We start from the raw sequence: 18,664 nt of genomic DNA on the forward strand, positions 1-18,664 counted from the left end.
CGTTAGGGACCATATAGTCTCATTATCTGTACCACCTCCCAATGCCTACCACATACTGGGTGATCATATAAATATTTATCGAATGAGTGAACGAGCGAGATCAATAAGATCCACGTTGCCCTCTGGCCAAGGCCTGGAAGTCTTCGTTCCTCGTGTTAGGCCCTGAGGGCACAGTGCTAAACCACAGCGCTCCAACTGCCCACAGTGCTAAACTACAATTCCCAGCATGCAGTGAAACTCCGTACTTGCACTGCGTCCTGGAAAAGAAGTCTCCAACTCGCCATTGGCTACGCGAGAGGAACCTAGCAGTTTATGCAAATACGCGGGTTCTAACGTATGCACGCACCGAGACTGCGCAGATCTCGTCCTAGTTCTTCGGAACTCATTTTGAGTACGGGGATTTTAGCCGGTAGGATATAATAAGGGTTCGCTTCCGGTAGCACCGGACGTAGTTTGAAGATGGCGTCTTCCAAGGTGGATGGGCCTGCTGCAGCGTCTGGGAAAAGTGAATTTCGTAGCCAGAAGCCTAAGCCGGAGAACCAAGGTGAGGTTGTTTGAAAACCAAAGATGGGGTTTGGGATTTGTGCATTGGGATTTTTTTCTTTCGCTGACTGGGAACGTGTAACGTCGCCTTGGGTCTGTACTGTGAAGTTAAGTACATGTAACTGCTCATGGTTGGGGATGTGGGCCGGACTTGCAGGAAAAACTGGTCTGTATGGTGCCGGCTATGTGTTTCTAACGGATCGATTTTGCTGGAAGCCCCCAAAGTAGCGGTGTTGCTGGATGCGTTTTCTGTAAAAGGATGAGGGTTAAGAGATTGAGGAGGGCGCTTCGGGACCTTAAACTAGCGGCAGTGTCTGGAAATCGTTGGCAGGATGAGGTGGGAGCAGAAGGTCGTTATGCATGCAAGTGAACGATGATAGAGTGATGATGAAGGACGGAGACAGACGTAGTGAGATACTTGGTGTCTCCTTAGCTCTAATTTGTCAGCCAGTAAAGAAATTTTGGAACGCTTACTACTGTTCCCGTTTGTCAGGTTGCTGAAGTATTAGCCAACACAGCTCCTACCCTTTCAACTGAGTTATTTTTAAGTTGCTTTCTTGCTTTGCAGTCTTGTTTTATCCATTGTCTTCAGTATGACTGATAGAAAGAGAAGCCAGAGAGATACTCTGTGGCGTGCACAAGCAGTCTCATTGGAAGTGTTAAAAACCTTGAACTCCATTCTGTAGTTATTAAGGAGATATTAAAGGTGTTTCGTTGTCGTTGTTGTTGTTTTAATTAAGTGTATAGCAGAGAGGACAGTGTATGTGTAGCTTAAAGAATAAAACCAACGGGTGAAAAGGAGTACTCAAACTATTAAGTAAAATAGATCCTTACCATACCCCTAAAGCCCCCTTCCTGCGCCTCTCAGACCTTTTTCGTTGAGGGGCCTAAAGTAACCATTCTGAATGGTGTTGATTATTCTGTTGCCTTTCTTCATAATCTTTACCACCTTTGCGCAAAATGTTTTAGCTTCGTCAGTTTTTGAGCCTTTTGTGAGTGAAAGAGGATTGTAGATATTCTTCTGTGTCTTCCTTCTTTAGGCTGAACTTTGTTGTTATTTAACCAGGGCAGTACTTGTAGCGGTGGTTTATTCTTTGCACTATTGTATGATGTTCCCTTGTATGAATACAGACTAATTTATATTTTCATTTTAATGTTGCTGGCCATTTGGATTGTTCCCATTGTTTGTTATTATAAACAACGTGGTATAAATATTTTTGTACTACCACCTGGTTACCGTGTCCGAGAGTTTCTCTGGTTATGTACATTACATGGAATTGGAATCCTTGAAGTGTAGAGTAGGGTATGTGCAAATAATGCTAAATCATTCCCAAAGGAGTTGTGCCACTTTACACTCCCACTAGCAATAGATGAGCACTGACACTTGCTATTATCTGAATTTTGAATTTCTGTCGTTTTGTTAAGTATGAAATCATATCTGGTCATGGTTTTAATTCAGACTTTCCTGATTACTAATGAGGTTACACATCTTTACACATGTTTGGGGGCTATTTGTACTTCCTCTGTTGTGAAACTTATTTCCTTCGCCAGTGTTTTGTTTTTGTTTGTTTTTGTTTTTTAAATTTATAACCATTGAAGTATTTAAATTGGGTAGGATCTTGGTCAGATATGCATTTTAAGTAATCACTATTGTAGAATTTAAGGGTTTTTTTTTCAGGATATTGAGAAGTGAATGGTAAATGAAGGCTAGTGAATTCTCTGTGATTTGAACCAGAAATAACAAAGTGGATGTGAGTGTAAGAAGCAGAAAGCATGTTTACCTGACTAGGGTGGATAACATAGACTATAAAGACCTGCTTCTTAAACTTTAGTGTGTGCAAGAATCTCCTCATGAGACCGTTAAGACAGATTCCTGGGCTTCATCCCAGAGATTCATATTTAGTAGATCTGGATGGAGCCCAAGAATGGCATTTCTAACAGACTCTTACTTTATGCTGTTGCTCAGGCCTATGGATCATACTTTTGAGTAGTACTGAATTAAAGTACAGCTGTTGGATTTAAGAGGTTCTTAAAATCCAGGACCAGGAGTTTTGATAAATGATATGGGAATAATTTATGGCCCTTAGAAGGCATTTTGTTTTAATGAGAGGAGACCTAGACTGAGTCAGCTTCATATTCTCTTACACAAGTCACTTAAACTTTTTGAACTGAATATCTTTTATAAAATGGGAATAACAATACCAGTTCTTCCTATCTTTCATAGTTGTCATGAGAGTATACAGAAATAAAGCACGTGAAAGCTCTTTGGAAAACCTAAAACCCTATATTAGTGAATATTAACTGAAAGTGCACACTTTCAAAAGCATCAGCTTTTGAAAGTTTTGTCTACACACACACACAAGTATATATACACATAGGCTGCACTTCAGTTGAGTCTGAAAGGTTACTTATATTTAAAATAGTAATGTAAACAAAATGGTGTTTGGATCTTCAACTCTAAGTGTAGTGCAGTAGAAGTTTGTATCGACTCTGCCAGGTGTATGCCAGTAAGTGTGGATCGAAGAAGAGTCCCTGCCCTTAAGGAACTTTGTCTTATGAGGCAACTGGAACACATACAGATAATTATAATACAGTATGTTGATGATAATGACAGAGGCATGTTCTTGGACTGTTGAATAATGTAAAAAGCAGGGGAAAAGGAAAGCAAGGAGAATACTGGGGAATTTGTGCATGTATGCATACAAGTGTTCAAAGTGTCCAAAAGAAGTTAAATCTGATGTGTAGATTTTTCCCCCTTTGTAGATGAATCAGAACTCCTCACTGTTCCTGATGGTTGGAAGGAGCCAGCTTTTTCCAAAGAGGACAATCCCAGAGGACTCTTGGAGGAGAGCAGTTTTGCAACTTTGTTTCCAAAATATAGAGAGGCTTACTTGAAAGAATGCTGGCCATTGGTACAGAAAGCCTTGAATGAACATGTATGTGTATTTTATATATTTATTTGAGATTTTGTTTTTGCTTATATCTTTTAAGTAAGTGAATGTGTGCTGATGGATTTTTTTTTTTAAGGTGCTAGCATAGCTGGTTAATTTAGTTCCTTTGGTATTTTAAACAGACTTAGGTAAGCTTTATCCTTATAATTAATTTGTTTTGAGTTTTGTGAATAATAGATTACTTGGAAAAATTCACATACCCTTTAAATTTTTAGGGGATTCACAGACCGTCTGAAACTCTCTTGTGAACTCCGAATTTCAGAATGCCTACTCTGCTGTGATGGTTGTCATGAATCTGTACAGTTTGAGCTGAGGCATGCTCCTGGCATAGCTTTACTTTTCAGTGTAAATGAAAGCTGTAGATGTGACCGACTTTCCTTTGCTGTGCCCCTAGAGCAGTGTATTTGATTTTATTTTTCAAACTGGATTGAGACCCCTTAGTGAATCAAGAAGTCCATTTAGTGGATGTGATGAACCTCTAAAAAAAATACATCAATGTATCACATGTGGTAAGGAAAAGTATCATTTTATGAAACTTTTGGTTCAGGTGCATGTGTGTACACACTAGGTTGTGATAGAAAATGTATTTCTCAGCTTCAGTGTCATTTGTGTCCATTAGGTATGAGGGTGGTTTAGCAAACTGCAGGTTGTGTTTTACAGCTGTCTGCATCTGGGATTAGACTCAATTTTTTTTTTTTTTTTTTTTTATAAATTCATAGACACCTAACCTTATGTTAATTGTTCATCATTCACTATATTGAAATATTCTTCAGATTATGTTCACAAGTTAGAAAATAGCATTGTTATTTGATTTGTTGAAACCTGATTCTTCCTTTTGAAAGTTAATGCATAGTTTCCCTAGTCATTGCTTTTGTTTTTAAACCTATGATAATTTGTTTTTACTTTGTGTTTAGCTAATACAAACCAGCTAGAAAAAACCTTGAAAGGGAAAGTCCATTCTCACTCTAGGGAACATATTAGCCAAGGTAGGGAAATTATATAGCTTCACATTTTTACCTTAATTTTTAAATATGGCTTCATTTTGATTGATATATATTTTTTAAACTAGGGATAATCTTTATTCCAATGAGTATAAATTGTTCTAAAGCCAGCTGTAAATGTTTTCAATTGCCTGAGTTTCTTATACTCTTTGAAGTCTAAAAGTAATCAAGTATTCATTATTTATGTTAACTTTCTAGCTTCTTCAAGGAGAGAGTTAATGAATTTTGAGATAGATTAATGGCACAGAAATTAATAGTTTGGTTAGGATTGGCTCTGCAATTATCTAAAATTGAATTCATTTTCAGACAACTGCTTGTTTGCTCTTTTTGTAGCATGTTAATGCAACCCTGGACCTGATCGAGGGCAGCATGACTGTCTGTACAACAAAGAAGACATTTGATCCATATATCATCATTAGGGCCAGAGACTTAATAAAACTATTAGCAAGGAGTGTTTCGTTTGAACAGGTAAATTTAGAATTACAGAGACTTTGCTTTATTTGCATCAACATTAGAGTCAACATATAACACTGTGCCCCCTCCCCCGCCATAAAGTTTTCATTTTTGTGGGTAAATATCATTTTGTGCTTAAAGTTTTTGGCTTGGAAAAGATATGTGCTTGTCAAGAATGTTGATGGAGTATTTTTTTTATTTTCCCAAAAGGCAGTACGAATTCTTCAGGATGATGTTGCATGTGACATCATTAAAATAGGTTCTTTAGTAAGAAATAAGGAAAGATTTGTAAAAAGAAGACAACGGCTTATTGGTCCCAAAGGATCTACGTTGAAGGTATGTCTTATTAGTGAAACAGTATGTCTTCCTCTATTGTTAGTTTTTCGGCGTACTGAACTTCAATCTATTGCTCTTTTGACATAGGCGTTGGAACTCCTAACAGACTGTTACATTATGGTTCAGGGAAACACGGTTTCAGCCATTGGACCTTTTAATGGCTTAAAAGAGGTGAGAACTATTTATTCTCTTCAGTTAATTTTCAGCAGAGAATAAATGAAATAATATTTCATTGGATAATATAGTTTTATAATTTCTTTTTTTTAAAGAATGTGCTTTGTTTGTCCATTAATAAATTCTTCATGTAATTTGAGGGAATAATCACTCCTGGACCCTAACATATCATGGCCAACCTTTGGTAACTACAGAGAGATCCATTTCTGAATTAGAAGATCTGCACATCATTGCTCCCTCCACTTAAATTTTAAGTGGGCATTTAAGATCTCAGTCTTTGGCAAACATAAACACAAAGTAATTACATGCGTTTAAATGATTGGTGAATTGAGTAGATCTTGTTCTTAGCAGTAACGTATACAGCCAGTAGAGCTCAGGCTCAGAAAACTTCATTTAAGATATATTTTCTTTGAATTTTAATGTAATGTTAATTTAATGTTTTTATGAACATTTTCTTTAGCTTGTCAAATGCTATGAGAAAATCTCGTGGAGCAGATACTGTTTCTGTTAAGTCCTTTTGAGGCTTTTGTTGTGTATATCTGGCTATGAGGTCTTACTTCCTTTCCAGGGCCTTTAACAGTAATTTTATTGGACCTCTTTCTCATAAATTATCTGCTTTTTTCTCATGGGGCAATAATAAAGCATTTTGAATATTTCATAATTTTGTAGAGTCTAAATATATAATTTCTTACAACAGATCCTTATAAGGTAGTTTTATTTCCATATTACACATGAGAAAGCTGGAACAGGAAAATTAAGTGCCTTTTCCATAAGAAGTGGCAGTCCCACTAGTTGAGTGCATATTTTCTAACTCTAAATCCTGTCCTCTTCCCCCTAAGTTGCACAGCTCCAGAGTGTTGTGTTAATTCTGTATATCATTTTTTAGCAGTAAAGTTGAGAGACTGCATTGTATCCAGGGGAGGTTGACCATAATAAAAGATCTAGAAGCCACTCAGAACAGTTGAAAGGACTAGTGTAGCTAATCTGGTAGCCATTGCCTGGTTCATAGGCTATTTTGCAATATTTAATCTTCTTCTACCTAGTAAACTAAAATCTTTATAAATGACTCATTTTTCTTTGCAAATTTCAGGTTCGAAAAGTAGTCCTAGACACTATGAAGAATATTCATCCAATTTATAACATTAAAGTGAGTGTTCACTGTATATTACTATAAAGTGGTTATCAAATTGTTTTTACTACAGAAACCTTTCTTGAAAGTAAATCTTTTATGAAAGCCTAATATACAAAACAGGTAAAGCAGAGCTATTTTGGGTAAATTAAAAGTGGAGTTCAGCCCTCTCAACTCTATCCCAGTCCTATAGTTACTTCTTTGGAAGCTTAGGTCTCTGTGGAGTATAGTGTGAAAGCTGTTGAAGGGGACACTGTAATGTAGTGATTCAGTTCCAATACAAATAAAATAAGCTTCATAGAATTTGTTGTAGATGGTTCCAATCCACTTTTCTTATTTAAAGATGTGATCTTTTAAAATTCTGCCTTTTTCTATAAGTAAAGTCTGGAATATCTTAGATTGCATTAAAACCTTTTTTTTGGAATTTAACACTCCAATTATAGGCTCATAGAGGAGATCTGTTACATCCCTGTATGCATAAAGTTCATGATGGTTCTGAGAAATGTAACCATGGTATAATGAGCTGTATTATGATGGGTATTTGTTAAACAGCCCTTGAATTTGATGAAGTTGCAAAGTCACTCCTTAGATTGGGGTGAAAAAACGATTTTGAGTTACATTGGAACATTAAAGATAAAGAGAGCTCGTCTTGCATCTGATGCCTAATTCACATCCTCTGATGTTTCAGTGTCTATAAAATTCAAATGGAATGGGGGAAATGTGAAAACACTGGTTTTGTTGGTCATGAGAAATTACTTTTTTCTTTCTCTGTGGTATTTCAGATGCTACTGAAAGCTTCCTGCTTGTAGGAAATGTCACTAATTAGGAACTCTCCCTGCTATTATTAACTTGAATTTTAAATGAAATAATGGTTGAAAAACTGAGTCTTATCATCTCAATTTATTTTAACGATTCTAAATTTCTAATGATTTTCTGATGTTTGGTTAATTATGCGTGTTTGAGATTATATATTTTTTCTTTACAGAACTGGTTTAATCCTACTGAAGAGACTAAGAATTATTCCTTTTAATTTTATTATTTATAGGAACAATATTTATAGTGTCTTAGGTTGAGAAATATGACTTCTAAAATTAAAAATGTTTACTTTGTTCATATATTGCCATGACCGAAGACCTTAATGATTAAACGAGAGTTGGCGAAAGATTCTGAGTTAAGATCACAAAGTTGGGAAAGATTTTTGCCACAGTTCAAGCACAAAAATGTGAATAAACGCAAGGAACCAAAGAAGAAAACTGTTAAGAAGGCGTATACACCATTCCCACCACCACAGCCAGAAAGTCAGGTCAGTATTAAATGTTGAATTTCTTTACATGAGAAGGAAACCATTTTAATCTATTTTTGTCAGAAACTCTGAGGGTATTTTAGTTAGAATTTCTGTGTATGTGTGTTTGGGTGTGTAGAGACATACAGAACTGAAGGTAAGTGTAAATAGGCTTATTTTAAACTAATTGGGGTTGGGGAGTGTAAGCTTCATATTGTGAGTGTAAACTACATCAAGGTGGTTGGTGTCAGTTGTGTATCTGTAGCTACTATAAACATTCCATGGTTAAAAAAATTCAGTGATTTAGTCCACAGTGCTTTCTACTCTGCTTTAGCATCATTCATGTGACCATGTACTATATGATTGCTCTGGATTTGAAATCTTAAATTCTAATTATCCTTTTTTTAAGATATGAATGCCTCTCATTTTGTCAGCTGTCTTCTGGCATCATTTCCTTTCTAAAATTTCCTTGTCTCTCTTGCCCATCACTGTTTTCTTTCGTACTTCCTTTTCTTCTATCGCACCTGCCCAAGAAAACTAAAACTTGGATCAGTCTTAAAATTTGATTTCTTTCCCATAATGTGGCTACTAAGCATAGCTAACGAAAGTCAGATCTTTGGATTATATCTGTTAAAAATTCACGTTTCCAACCTCAGATAGGTCTTAATTCTTTAGCCACCCTCCCACTCCTAGTATATGACATTGCATTTTATTTTACTGAAATATTTGAGACTAATGGGCAAGAACTCTTTAAATTTCCTCTTATTTCCCTTTTTTCCCCCCATCTGCATCATTCCTTTCTTTGCCAGTTCTTTGAATTCTGTCTTCACCTGTCTTTTCAGGGGTCTTATTCCCTCCCTTGGCTGTATGTTAAAGTCTTCCCTTTTTATGAGTTTTTTTGTGCTCAGCATGGGTAAACGCATCTCTTTTTGTGTACTGTCTTGTCTTCTGCACAGCCCTGTGTTTGTAGTTTTTCGGGAAGGTTTGATGAAAGGTCAAAGTTGAAAAAGGAATGATGATCATCATAGTAAAAAAAAACAGTGGAAGTGCTGGATCTTGAGGTCTACTTTGGAAAACAAAGAGTGAAGCCACATAGTGTCAGTTGGGGGAAAGTGGAGTGATCCAGTTACTAAACCATGCTTCCGTAACAACTGATATATTCTGTATAGCCTTGTACTGTAGTTACTGGTTGTCTTATCTTTCTTTTCTTTGACCGTAAGCTTCTTGAATCAGCCATGTCTCATTTGACTTATTCTGCCACTTATTTGCTGTGTAATTATGGGCATAATTTAACCCATCTATGCTTCAATTTCTTCATACATAAGATGGAGATAATGATCATACCCATCTCAAAGAATTGTTAATGAGGATTAAGTGAGTTAGTAAAAGTAGAGAGCTTAGTAATAGAGTATAGAACAGTGCCTTAAATAGACCAATTACATGTTGACTATGTAACGAGTCAGCTATTGCTTGCTCTAATTAGTATTTAATTAGTTGCCACATCCTGACAATTCTTGTTTTTCATTTTGTATACTGTAACTTTTTTTTTTTTAAACAGGCTTTTATTTCTTCTGCTTTCTTCTGTACCTTTTATAAAGTGCTGTTTTGCTCTCTTCACTCTTCTCAGGAACCTTTGGTCATTTCTAACTCACGTCTCACCTCCCTAACCTGTCATTCATGTTTCTTCATGCTTCCCCAGAACTGTCTTTCCATTTTCCTCTCACACTTCTAAATCATTGACCTTCCACCCCACCTGAAGCAGTCTGTTGTGTATTCCTTGAACACATCAACTACTTTCTTACCTACATGCTTTTGTGCATATATATTCCCCTCGGCTTAGAGTACATTTCCTTCTTATGTAGCTACCTTTACAGAGTACTCATAGAGTTTTGACCCCACTGTCTTTACCTCAAGGTCATTGTGAATTTCTTAGGAATTGACTTCTCATCTACATTATTTCTGATGTAATTGTAAATACTGATTTCAACAGATTGACAAAGAATTGGCGAGTGGTGAATACTTTTTGAAGGCAAGTCAAAAGAAGAGACAGAAAATGGAAGCAATAAAGGTAAGACTCTGACAAGCTTATAACATTTGCAAAGTTCATAGATACTTGAATTCTTATTTAACTATAAAACGTTTTTTAATGTGATTTTTTTATTAATGATGTAGGCTAAACAAGCAGAAGCTCTTAGTAAGAGACAAGAGGAAAGAAACAAAGCTTTTATTCCACCTAAAGAAAAACTAGTTGTGAAACCTAAGCAAGGTAAATGTTTTCCAACTCTTGGTATGATGTAAAAGTCTGTTAGAGAAAAAGTAAACCGATAGTGAAGTTGTCTGAATCTCTTTAAATGTTAAGAAAGAACCATCTTTCCTCAATTCTTTTAGCATTCATTAATCATAAATTCTAGGGAAAAGAGGTGACTGAGATAATTTATAATTTAGTTAGTAGCAGCTCATGCCTATTTAAGAGTATCCCAGATTGACAGTCCGTTCCTGACCTCTGATTGTGCTGAGGAAGGACTCTTTGTTGTGAAAGATATAAACCAGAGCAGTGAATCCTGTAAAAATAAAACAGTAAGATCTCTGGGCTCTGCTATCATGCCCCTTAAAAAGAGCTTATTAAAAGTTGTACTTTCTTTACTTGTGTGATCTGTGGCTTAAAATTTGATTCCTGTATTGTTAACATGGATTTCTCATCACTTGGGCTGAAAGACAGCAGCAGAATAGCAGGAAGATCTTTCTTACTCAGGAGCTATTAAAAAGACACTCAGAGAAAACACTCTAGTGCCTTTTCTTCTCATTCCTAGCCTCGTTTTGATTCATCTTCTCCTATTTTGCATTTTCTTTTCCACTAGTAGCACTTGTGCTCTTCTGTAAGGTAACTCTCCACAGTGATCAGTGGCACAATGAGGGGAGGGAGGTCACCAGCAGGACTGCACATGACCTGTTGGTCAAAGTCTGATATATATTAACAAACTAGTAATGTTACATCAGTGTAACAGCTTTAAAAATACTGTATTCTACTATTTAGGTCATTGGTTATATAAAAGTTAAAAATGTCATAAGCATTATAATTTCTAGTTTGTACAGTCTGTCAGTTATGTACTTTGAAGGTATTCAATAGCTAGTTTAATCTCAGTTTATTAGTGATTAAAGTGTAGCTTTTCCACTGTAATGGAGGGTTTAAGTCTGCTCTCAAGTTGCTGGGTTGTTTGTACGATGACATTTTATCTTGTGGTTCTTTTATGTCCTGAGTGCTGTTCTTATTTAAATAAGAAAAGGTTGCATTTTTTTTTTTTTTTGCTGCTTTTCTCTGTTTTCAAACTTTTGGTGTTAATTACATGGTTGGGTTCTGTTAGGAGGACCTCCAGGTACATTCATATCATTGTCTTTATTACCAAAATCTTGTTAAATGAAATACTACTAGTCATTAATTGAACTAATATTTGGAAAACTAAGTTTAATATTCTAAAGTTCCAAAATATGGAAAAGAATGTAAATAAAAATAATCTAATCTCAGACAATTTAAGGGGAAAAAATATAGTTGAATCTAGTAATTGGTTCAGATATTTAAAATGTAATGCTATCTTCATGTATATGTTCACTAATGTGTTTTTAAAGTACTTTGTTTTCTCCTAGTTTGAAGAAATGTCTTTCATCTAACTTTCATTTAAGCAGGTGTTTTATATTTTATACCAGGACCTTTCAATTATAACAGTACTCTGAAATTATTGTCTTATGTATGTATTCTTTGGTAAAATTTAAAGAATTACATGTATTGTTTTTCATTTATTTAGCTTCTACTGAAATTAAAATTGATGTGGCTGCCATCAAGGAAAAGGTTAAGAAAGCGAAGAATAAGAAATTGGGGGCTCTTACAGCTGAAGAAGTTAAGCTTAAAATGGAAGCAGATGAAAAGAAAAAGAAAAAAAAGTAACATACAAAAAACAAAAAAAACCCTGAGCTAGAATTTATTAAGCTATCTCCTTTTGTAAAGGATTTTGAGATACTAGGGCATTAGTCGCCTTATCCGTGAGAAGACCCTGATCAGTTTTTTCTGAGTTTGTTTTGTTCTTTATAACAGTGTTTATATAAACAACTATTCTTTATAAATTATTGTATTCTCCATATGTTTTCTGAAAAATTTTATACTAGAGAGTGGTATCATGTGTTTATATGCATTGCACTTAATCTATTCCAGGCAGGTTTTACCTAAGCATGGTTTTAGGGGTTATTCTTAAGGTTGCTTATATAAAGATTTTTGGAATGTGGCTACTGTAATTAAATCCAATGTCCGAGGCCATTTGTTGGTCTTTAATCATGTCCCAGCATTTGGTTTTGAGGAAAATTGATTTTTCAGTGCTCTCTCTAATGATACCAAGTAAACATGTAGGCTTATTCCTTTTCGTAATCTCATTTTACATTTTGTTCCAAGATTAATCCATAATCCAGAAAAACAAGGCCATTTAAATTAATTCCCTTAATTACTATTCCAGTCTGAGTACTAAACCAGAAAGACATCAAATTGCAAGAGAGCAGGGACAACCAGATATTTAGAGTTGAAGCAGCATGCAACAGGTTATATAGAAATGTTTTCTACTAATGAGGGCCAGTGCAGTTATTCAGACTCACCTAAATCTAGCTTGCTATTTTACATATTTAGAAGCTGAGGCATACAGGGGATAGGTTACTCACTGTAAGTCACAGCTGTGGCAGCCTGAAAACAATACTTCTTCATAAAATGTGGAAAGTAAAGATGAGTTTATCCTATAGTGTTAGGAAGTTGAACCGTTTCTTCTTTTGAGTAAGGGTTTGCTGCAAATTAGAAATACACCCAATTGTTATTTTTTTTAGGACATAAGCCATGTGTATGAATGAGGAATTTTTTCCCCTGGATTGTATTAGTTCAAAGGAAGTAAATGAGGGTATTTGTGCTTGACCAAAATGATAATTATAACAGTCAATATTAGGATAGGTGGAGTAACAATGAGAAAAAGCGATATGTATCTGTTACGTGGAAATATCGGCCAGTCCGGAAACACAGCAGAGTAGTAACCTGTGAAACAGACATAAAATATCCTCTTAAATGTTGTTCCTCATAACATAGCTCACACAGATCTTATACAACTTAAGGTTTATATACATACGTGTCACTTTGTCTCGTTGTGGGTTAACTGTAAAATCAGAAGAAAGAAAAAAATTGAATAGTTACTGGTGAGGCTTTTGTTTCTTTTTAAAAGCCAAGTCTCTTAATTATAACCATTGACTGTTGCAGTCAGCTTGTTTATGTAAACTTTATATAAACTTTTTGTATACTGCTACTATAAGTGGAAAATCATTTTACATAACTGCCAGGTAAAATAAATGCAATTAAAATAAAACATTAGAATTAAAAATAATTATTAGTAGTAGTCAGTGTGAGCAATTTATTAAAATATTTTCCTGAAAAAATGTTTTTCCCTGAGAAGAATGATATAGTCTATGATCAGTCAGTAATAAAGAGACAGTGGCCTCTCATCCATTCCAGTCTGTCATTCATTTATCAATAGGATATTTGGTTATCAGAGTCATAATTACTCCTCTCCTTCCAGTGAGCCTTGTTAAGATTTTGACATTCAGAGTACTGGGATGAAAATTCCACGTCCACCATAGCTGCCTTATACTTTTTAAATGGTCAGGTGGAATCCATCAGGAAGCTGACCCTCTGGCTACTCGTGGGCATCCCTGGTCATATACCTGTGACTGGGCTTTGTCTGTGGTGAATTGCCATGAAGCTTCTGCTTCTTTAACTTTCCTTGGCAGTTATATCCATGAAATCAAGGTGTGATGTGCTTGATAGTTATATTTTTTCTTACATGTATATCTTAAAATGTTAAACATCCAACTTTTGAATGCTGTGTTTGCTAGTTGTATTTTTTCTTACACATATATTTTTAAAATGTTAAACATTCAACTTTTGAATGTACTAGCTAAAATCAGCCCGTGTACCTTTGGTGTGTCCAGCACATTTTGCAAAACTATCCTGATTTGGCTTCCGCGGTATTTATTGAACCTACTAACAGTTATCTAGAAGACCACAAAGGGATTTTTTTTTCCTTCCGTGTTTGCCCTAATTTGTCAGAGATGGCCTCTGATAAAGCCTTTATACGCTAACCCTTTCCCCCTTGCAAATTAGTGTGTTTTCCTTTGTCTTTCTTCAGAGTCCAGGGGCTTTTCATTATTGGACTACACCCTTAATTTTCTGAATTTTATCCCACAAGATTAGAGACCATTTCAAGCTCTATCTCTAAGATCAAAAGGTAAACTCCAGCAGTTTTCTTCTTATTATCATTGTGCTGGTGGTGTTGTTACTAATTGTGTAGATTTTTATAGAGTGATTTTTTTCTTAGGAAATATGCAAATTAGCACTTATTTGCCAGCCAGACTAGGCACTTTGGTTACAAAGCTGAATTAAGCATAATTCCTGACTGGAATTCAGAGTCTACTGGGAAAGACAGCTAGGCAATGGCAACAGTTAGATTACTCTTTACATAATTTAAAATAACTGTCCCAGCTTTCATCACCGATTCCAATAAAGAAGCATCATCAATCTTGTTCATGAGCATAAAAACATAACACCTAAAATTTGGGCATAAAGAAGACACCAAAATACCAAGAGTAAACTCAAGATTTGAGATTACAGGGAGGATGAATTTGGGAATAATAGATAATATTTATCGAGTGATACTGTATGCCAGGTACTTGTTCTAGATATAATTTTTTTTTTCATTTGTTTCACCAAACCTGTGAAGAGGTGCCACTACCTACGTTTCATTATTGAGAAAACAGGTCCAAACACTTGCCTAACATCACAGTGTGGAACTGGAAATTGAACTCAGATGTGTTTCTAAAATGTCATTTTTAACTCCTACGTCATACTGCCTAACTTGGGGGAAAAATACACTTTTGTAGTGTTGGAGCAACATGAAAAAATCAGGTAATTTTATTGATACTCTGAGAAGGGATTCATTGCACTATGGGTACGGGTTACTGAGTTCTCTAAACAAAACTAATATGAAAGAAAGAATCGTTGAACTGGAGAGAAATGACTGGCTCAGAAAGGTGGTGGAAAAATTGCTGTAGCTGGAGTAAATATGAGAATTTGGTGTTCACAAATCAGAAGGAAGGGAACAGGCAATTCGGAAGAATTTTAGATCTGGAAGGGACCTTTGAAAACATGTCAGCAGTGGAACTCTTTGGCCAAACAAAAATGTATACAGTTCAACTCAGTCCACTGTACCTTCTCTCTGCTCCCAGCACTGCGGCCCTGAGGGGTTCAGCTGGTTACAGATGTGGACACAAAAATACTAGAGGATTTATACAACTGCAGTAGCTTGACTGAGGTTTTTGAGGTTTCCCTTCACACACTGGCAAAAAGTAAAAAAAAACATAATGAGGTAGAAAGGGTTGTGTCTGGGAGAGGAACCGTAAGTACACTCTTGGCCAATTGTATATTAATATTTCAAAGTTATGTAAAACATCCTTGGAAAGGTATCTTCATTGGCCTTCTACACTGGTCCTCGTTAATGCTGTCTTACTAGTAAAAAGTGCCATGTTGCAGCTTTATTCTTTTTAGTTCTACAGATGAAAATATAAGTCTTGAGTGCTTTGAACAGGTAATATCACACAATTCAGAATTCTTTTGGTTAACTTCGTTTTACAAATTTTTGATCTTGTTGAAATTAGCAAGTCTTAGGTTAACAATTTCCGAACACCAGCATCATTTATTGCTGTGATTAGTGCTAACTAAAAGGATATTTGCTTCTTTAAATTTCTCTTGAACATATATTCATCCCTAGGACAGTAAGCCATTGGTTTGATTGCTACCTGATGCCACTTTCCCTGAAAACAGCTATTAGGATAAAACAAATATTTGCACTCTTAGCTCTGTAGGAACTTAAAACAGTTTTGAACACGCATTATTGGTAGATTGTTCCTTTTACTCACCGCAGAGATTGTCCAAACAGTTGTCATGACTGGGGCAGGCACTGCACGTGGATCCTTTTTTATATGGCCAGGTTGGGTAATTTCCTCTGTGAAGTAGAAGAAAGCTGTCCATTAGGAGAGGTTTCCACCCCCCACCACCAATTGCAATTTATTATGCGTCCTTGGCTAAATTCTAGGATGGAAGTCCACAGATTCAGAGGGTTGGTAAGAGAAAAGTAGAGAAGGAAGCAGAAATGGAAGCCTGCTAATATTTGCAGAGTTCATTCTAGGTGCCTATGTCTATGACCCTATGTCTTAATCATCTCATTTAATTCTTAACTCGGGGCGGAATTTATTTTTATTTCTATTTTACAGATAAGGAAACTAAAGCTCTAAAAGATTAAATAGCTTGGCAAAATGACAATGTACAGATGTCAGAGTCAGAACGAAACCTAGATTTGTCTGATTTCAGAGCAATGCTCCCTCTACTTACTGTCTGGCCTGTGTGATCACTGCCATCCAAAAAACTGTCCATCTTAAAAAAGCTACCATAGCCCACATTTGTTCTCCTCAGTTCAGCAAACCTCTGTAGTTTTTATTGGATAGGAGCTATTTGGCTGGGGTAAAGGCTTTTCAAAAGAAAATAAGAAGAGATGTGGGGGAGTTTCTAAACTGCAATTTGTTTTCACGTGAAAGGTGTGATATGAATAATAATAATTACTGAATACTCTTCATGTACTAGGCACTGTCCTAAGCATCTTCAAATGAATCAATCTTCACAGTAAGCCTATGAGGAAATTATTATTACTTTTTAATCCCCATAGCTAGAGGCTGAGGCACAGAGTGTAAGTAATTGACCAAGATCACAGGTTAGAAAGTGAAAAAATGCCCAAAGATTTTATGTCCCCCTCAATATCTTTGGAGTAGTAATGAGAGGCTGTACGTATATTTCAGTGAACCTGCTACTGCACTGATCTTTTGTGGAACTCTGCTTTTGGAAAGTAGTTCTTAACTTTTTTGTGTCATGGTACCCTTTGGCACCCTGGTGGAGCTTATGTACTCTTTCTAAATAGTTTAAAAATGTTTAAAATAAAGTTCATTGGATTGTAAAGGAAACCAATTAAGTTGAAATAGTTATTAACATGTTAGTATATCACAAATATTTTTAACATGTACATCTGAAGTATTAGGTAAGAGCTAGCAGAGAGTATAATTACAGTAATTTCAAAATAGTGAGAATAAGAAGTATTTTGTGATATGAACATATCTGATATTTACAGGTAGTGCAGGACAGTCATAGGTATTGCTGACACAACTGGAGTGTTGTCTTCATAAAGAAATGTTACTTTCAATAGAAGTTAGTGGAAAAAATGTAACTTTTTTCTAATTCAAGTTCATGGACTCCTCTCTTAATACTACACATTTATCTCCAAAGTAAACAATCCCCCCCTTTAGAGACATTACTTTTTATTAACACCTCATTTCCAACTAAAAATATATGTTCAAATCTCGTTTGGCTCCAAATTAATTTAGGTTGTTTAAGAAATTAAATTTACCCTCATGCTTACTCTACACTGTGGAAAATAGTCAAAGGAATATAGTAGAAATTCTGGGAGCAATTATAAAAGATATCAAAAATGGGCATTAATCATTGGAATATCTTTCATTGTTAAAAAAGCACAGTACTCATTGAGTAGTTAAATTCTAGACTATTTTTAATGCAGTCTTTTATGATACTTCATACTTTGTTCAATTGTGCATTCCATACTCTAAGAGGGAAAAATTTCTACTTCAAAAAACAAGCTAAAAACAAGGCAGTCATGACATCTAGAGAAATGGCAGAATTCATCTCGAGAGAAACATGCTACTGGAAAGTCCTGGATTTTGACTAGATGGAAATGATTGAGACAAAGAGACCTACAGTCTTCCAGGGCAATAGAAATAAAAGCAAACATAAACAAATGGGACTTAATCATACTTACAAGTTTTGCACAGCAAAGGAAACCATACACAAAATGAAAAGACAACTTATGGACTAGGAGAAAATATTTACAAATGATGCAACTGACAAGGGATTAATTTCTAATATACACAAACAGCTCATACAACTCAACAAAAAAACCCAATCAAAAAATGGGCAGAAGATCTAAATGGGTATTTCTCCAAAGAAGACATGCAGACAGCCAACAGGCACATGAAAAACATGCTAAACTTTGCTAATTATTAGAGAAAGGCAAATCAAAACTATGATGAGGTACCACCTACACCAGTCAGAATGGCCATCATTAAAAAGTCCAGAAATGACAAATGATGGAGAGGGTGTGGAGAGAAAGGAACCCTCCTGTGCTGTTGGTGGGAATGTAAAATTGGTGCAGCCACTATGGAAAACAGTATGGAGGTTCCTCAAAAAAAAAACAAAGATTTGCTGTATGATCCAGAAATCCCACTCCTGGGCGTGTATCTGGACAAAACTATAATTGGAAAAGATACATGCACCCAGTGTTCGTAGCTGGACTGTTTATATTAGCTGAGACATGGAAGCAACCTAAATGTCCATCAACAGATGAATGGATAAAGAAGATGTGGTGTATATATATGTGGAATACTACTCAGCCATAAAAAAGAATGAAGTGATGCTATTTGCAACATGGGTGGACCTAAAGATTATCATACTAAGTGAGGTCAGAAAGACAAATACCATAACCATATGCTATCACTTGTATGTGGAATGTAAAATATGATGCATATGAACTTATCTATAGAACAGAAACAGACTCACAAACATAGGAAACAGACTTTTGGTTGTGGGAGGTGGGGTGGGAGAGGG

The 18,664-nt window shown here is 35.7% G+C and overlaps 2 protein-coding genes across 9 annotated transcripts in view; one reads left to right on the forward strand and one right to left on the reverse strand.

Annotated features, from left to right (window-relative positions):
* Positions 1 to 409: 409 nt before the first annotated feature.
* On the forward strand, positions 410 to 11,985 carry KRR1 (KRR1 small subunit processome component homolog). 2 transcript variants are annotated; one of them, XM_057741257.1, is made up of 10 exons: positions 410 to 544; positions 3,307 to 3,479; positions 4,829 to 4,963; positions 5,159 to 5,284; positions 5,372 to 5,455; positions 6,549 to 6,605; positions 7,720 to 7,890; positions 9,860 to 9,937; positions 10,042 to 10,135; positions 11,670 to 11,985. In XM_057741257.1, exons 1-10 carry the CDS (start codon positions 460 to 462, stop codon positions 11,807 to 11,809), a joined length of 1,143 nt encoding a protein of 380 aa, XP_057597240.1. In that variant the 5' UTR covers positions 410 to 459; the 3' UTR covers positions 11,810 to 11,985. The 2 variants fall into 2 exon arrangements, with proteins under 2 accessions (XP_057597240.1, XP_057597241.1); XM_057741258.1 differs by lacking the exon at positions 4,829 to 4,963.
* A 759-nt stretch (positions 11,986 to 12,744) lies between these two features.
* GLIPR1 (GLI pathogenesis related 1) overlaps positions 12,745 to 18,664 on the reverse strand; it is a 39,694-nt gene continuing 33,774 nt past the window's right edge. For all 7 annotated transcript variants that reach the window (XM_057741266.1, XM_057741260.1, XM_057741264.1 and 4 more), the window contains 3 exons: positions 15,859 to 15,944; positions 13,020 to 13,046; positions 12,745 to 12,928 (listed from right to left, as the gene is read on the reverse strand). In XM_057741266.1, the coding sequence (XP_057597249.1) occupies positions 13,023 to 13,046; positions 15,859 to 15,944 (110 nt within the window). In that variant the 3' untranslated portion in view covers positions 12,745 to 12,928; positions 13,020 to 13,022. The remainder of the gene's footprint in view (positions 12,929 to 13,019; positions 13,047 to 15,858; positions 15,945 to 18,664) is intronic.

This window comes from Hippopotamus amphibius, chromosome 7 (genome assembly GCF_030028045.1).
Source record: "Hippopotamus amphibius kiboko isolate mHipAmp2 chromosome 7, mHipAmp2.hap2, whole genome shotgun sequence".
Lineage (NCBI taxonomy): Eukaryota > Metazoa > Chordata > Mammalia > Artiodactyla > Hippopotamidae > Hippopotamus > Hippopotamus amphibius.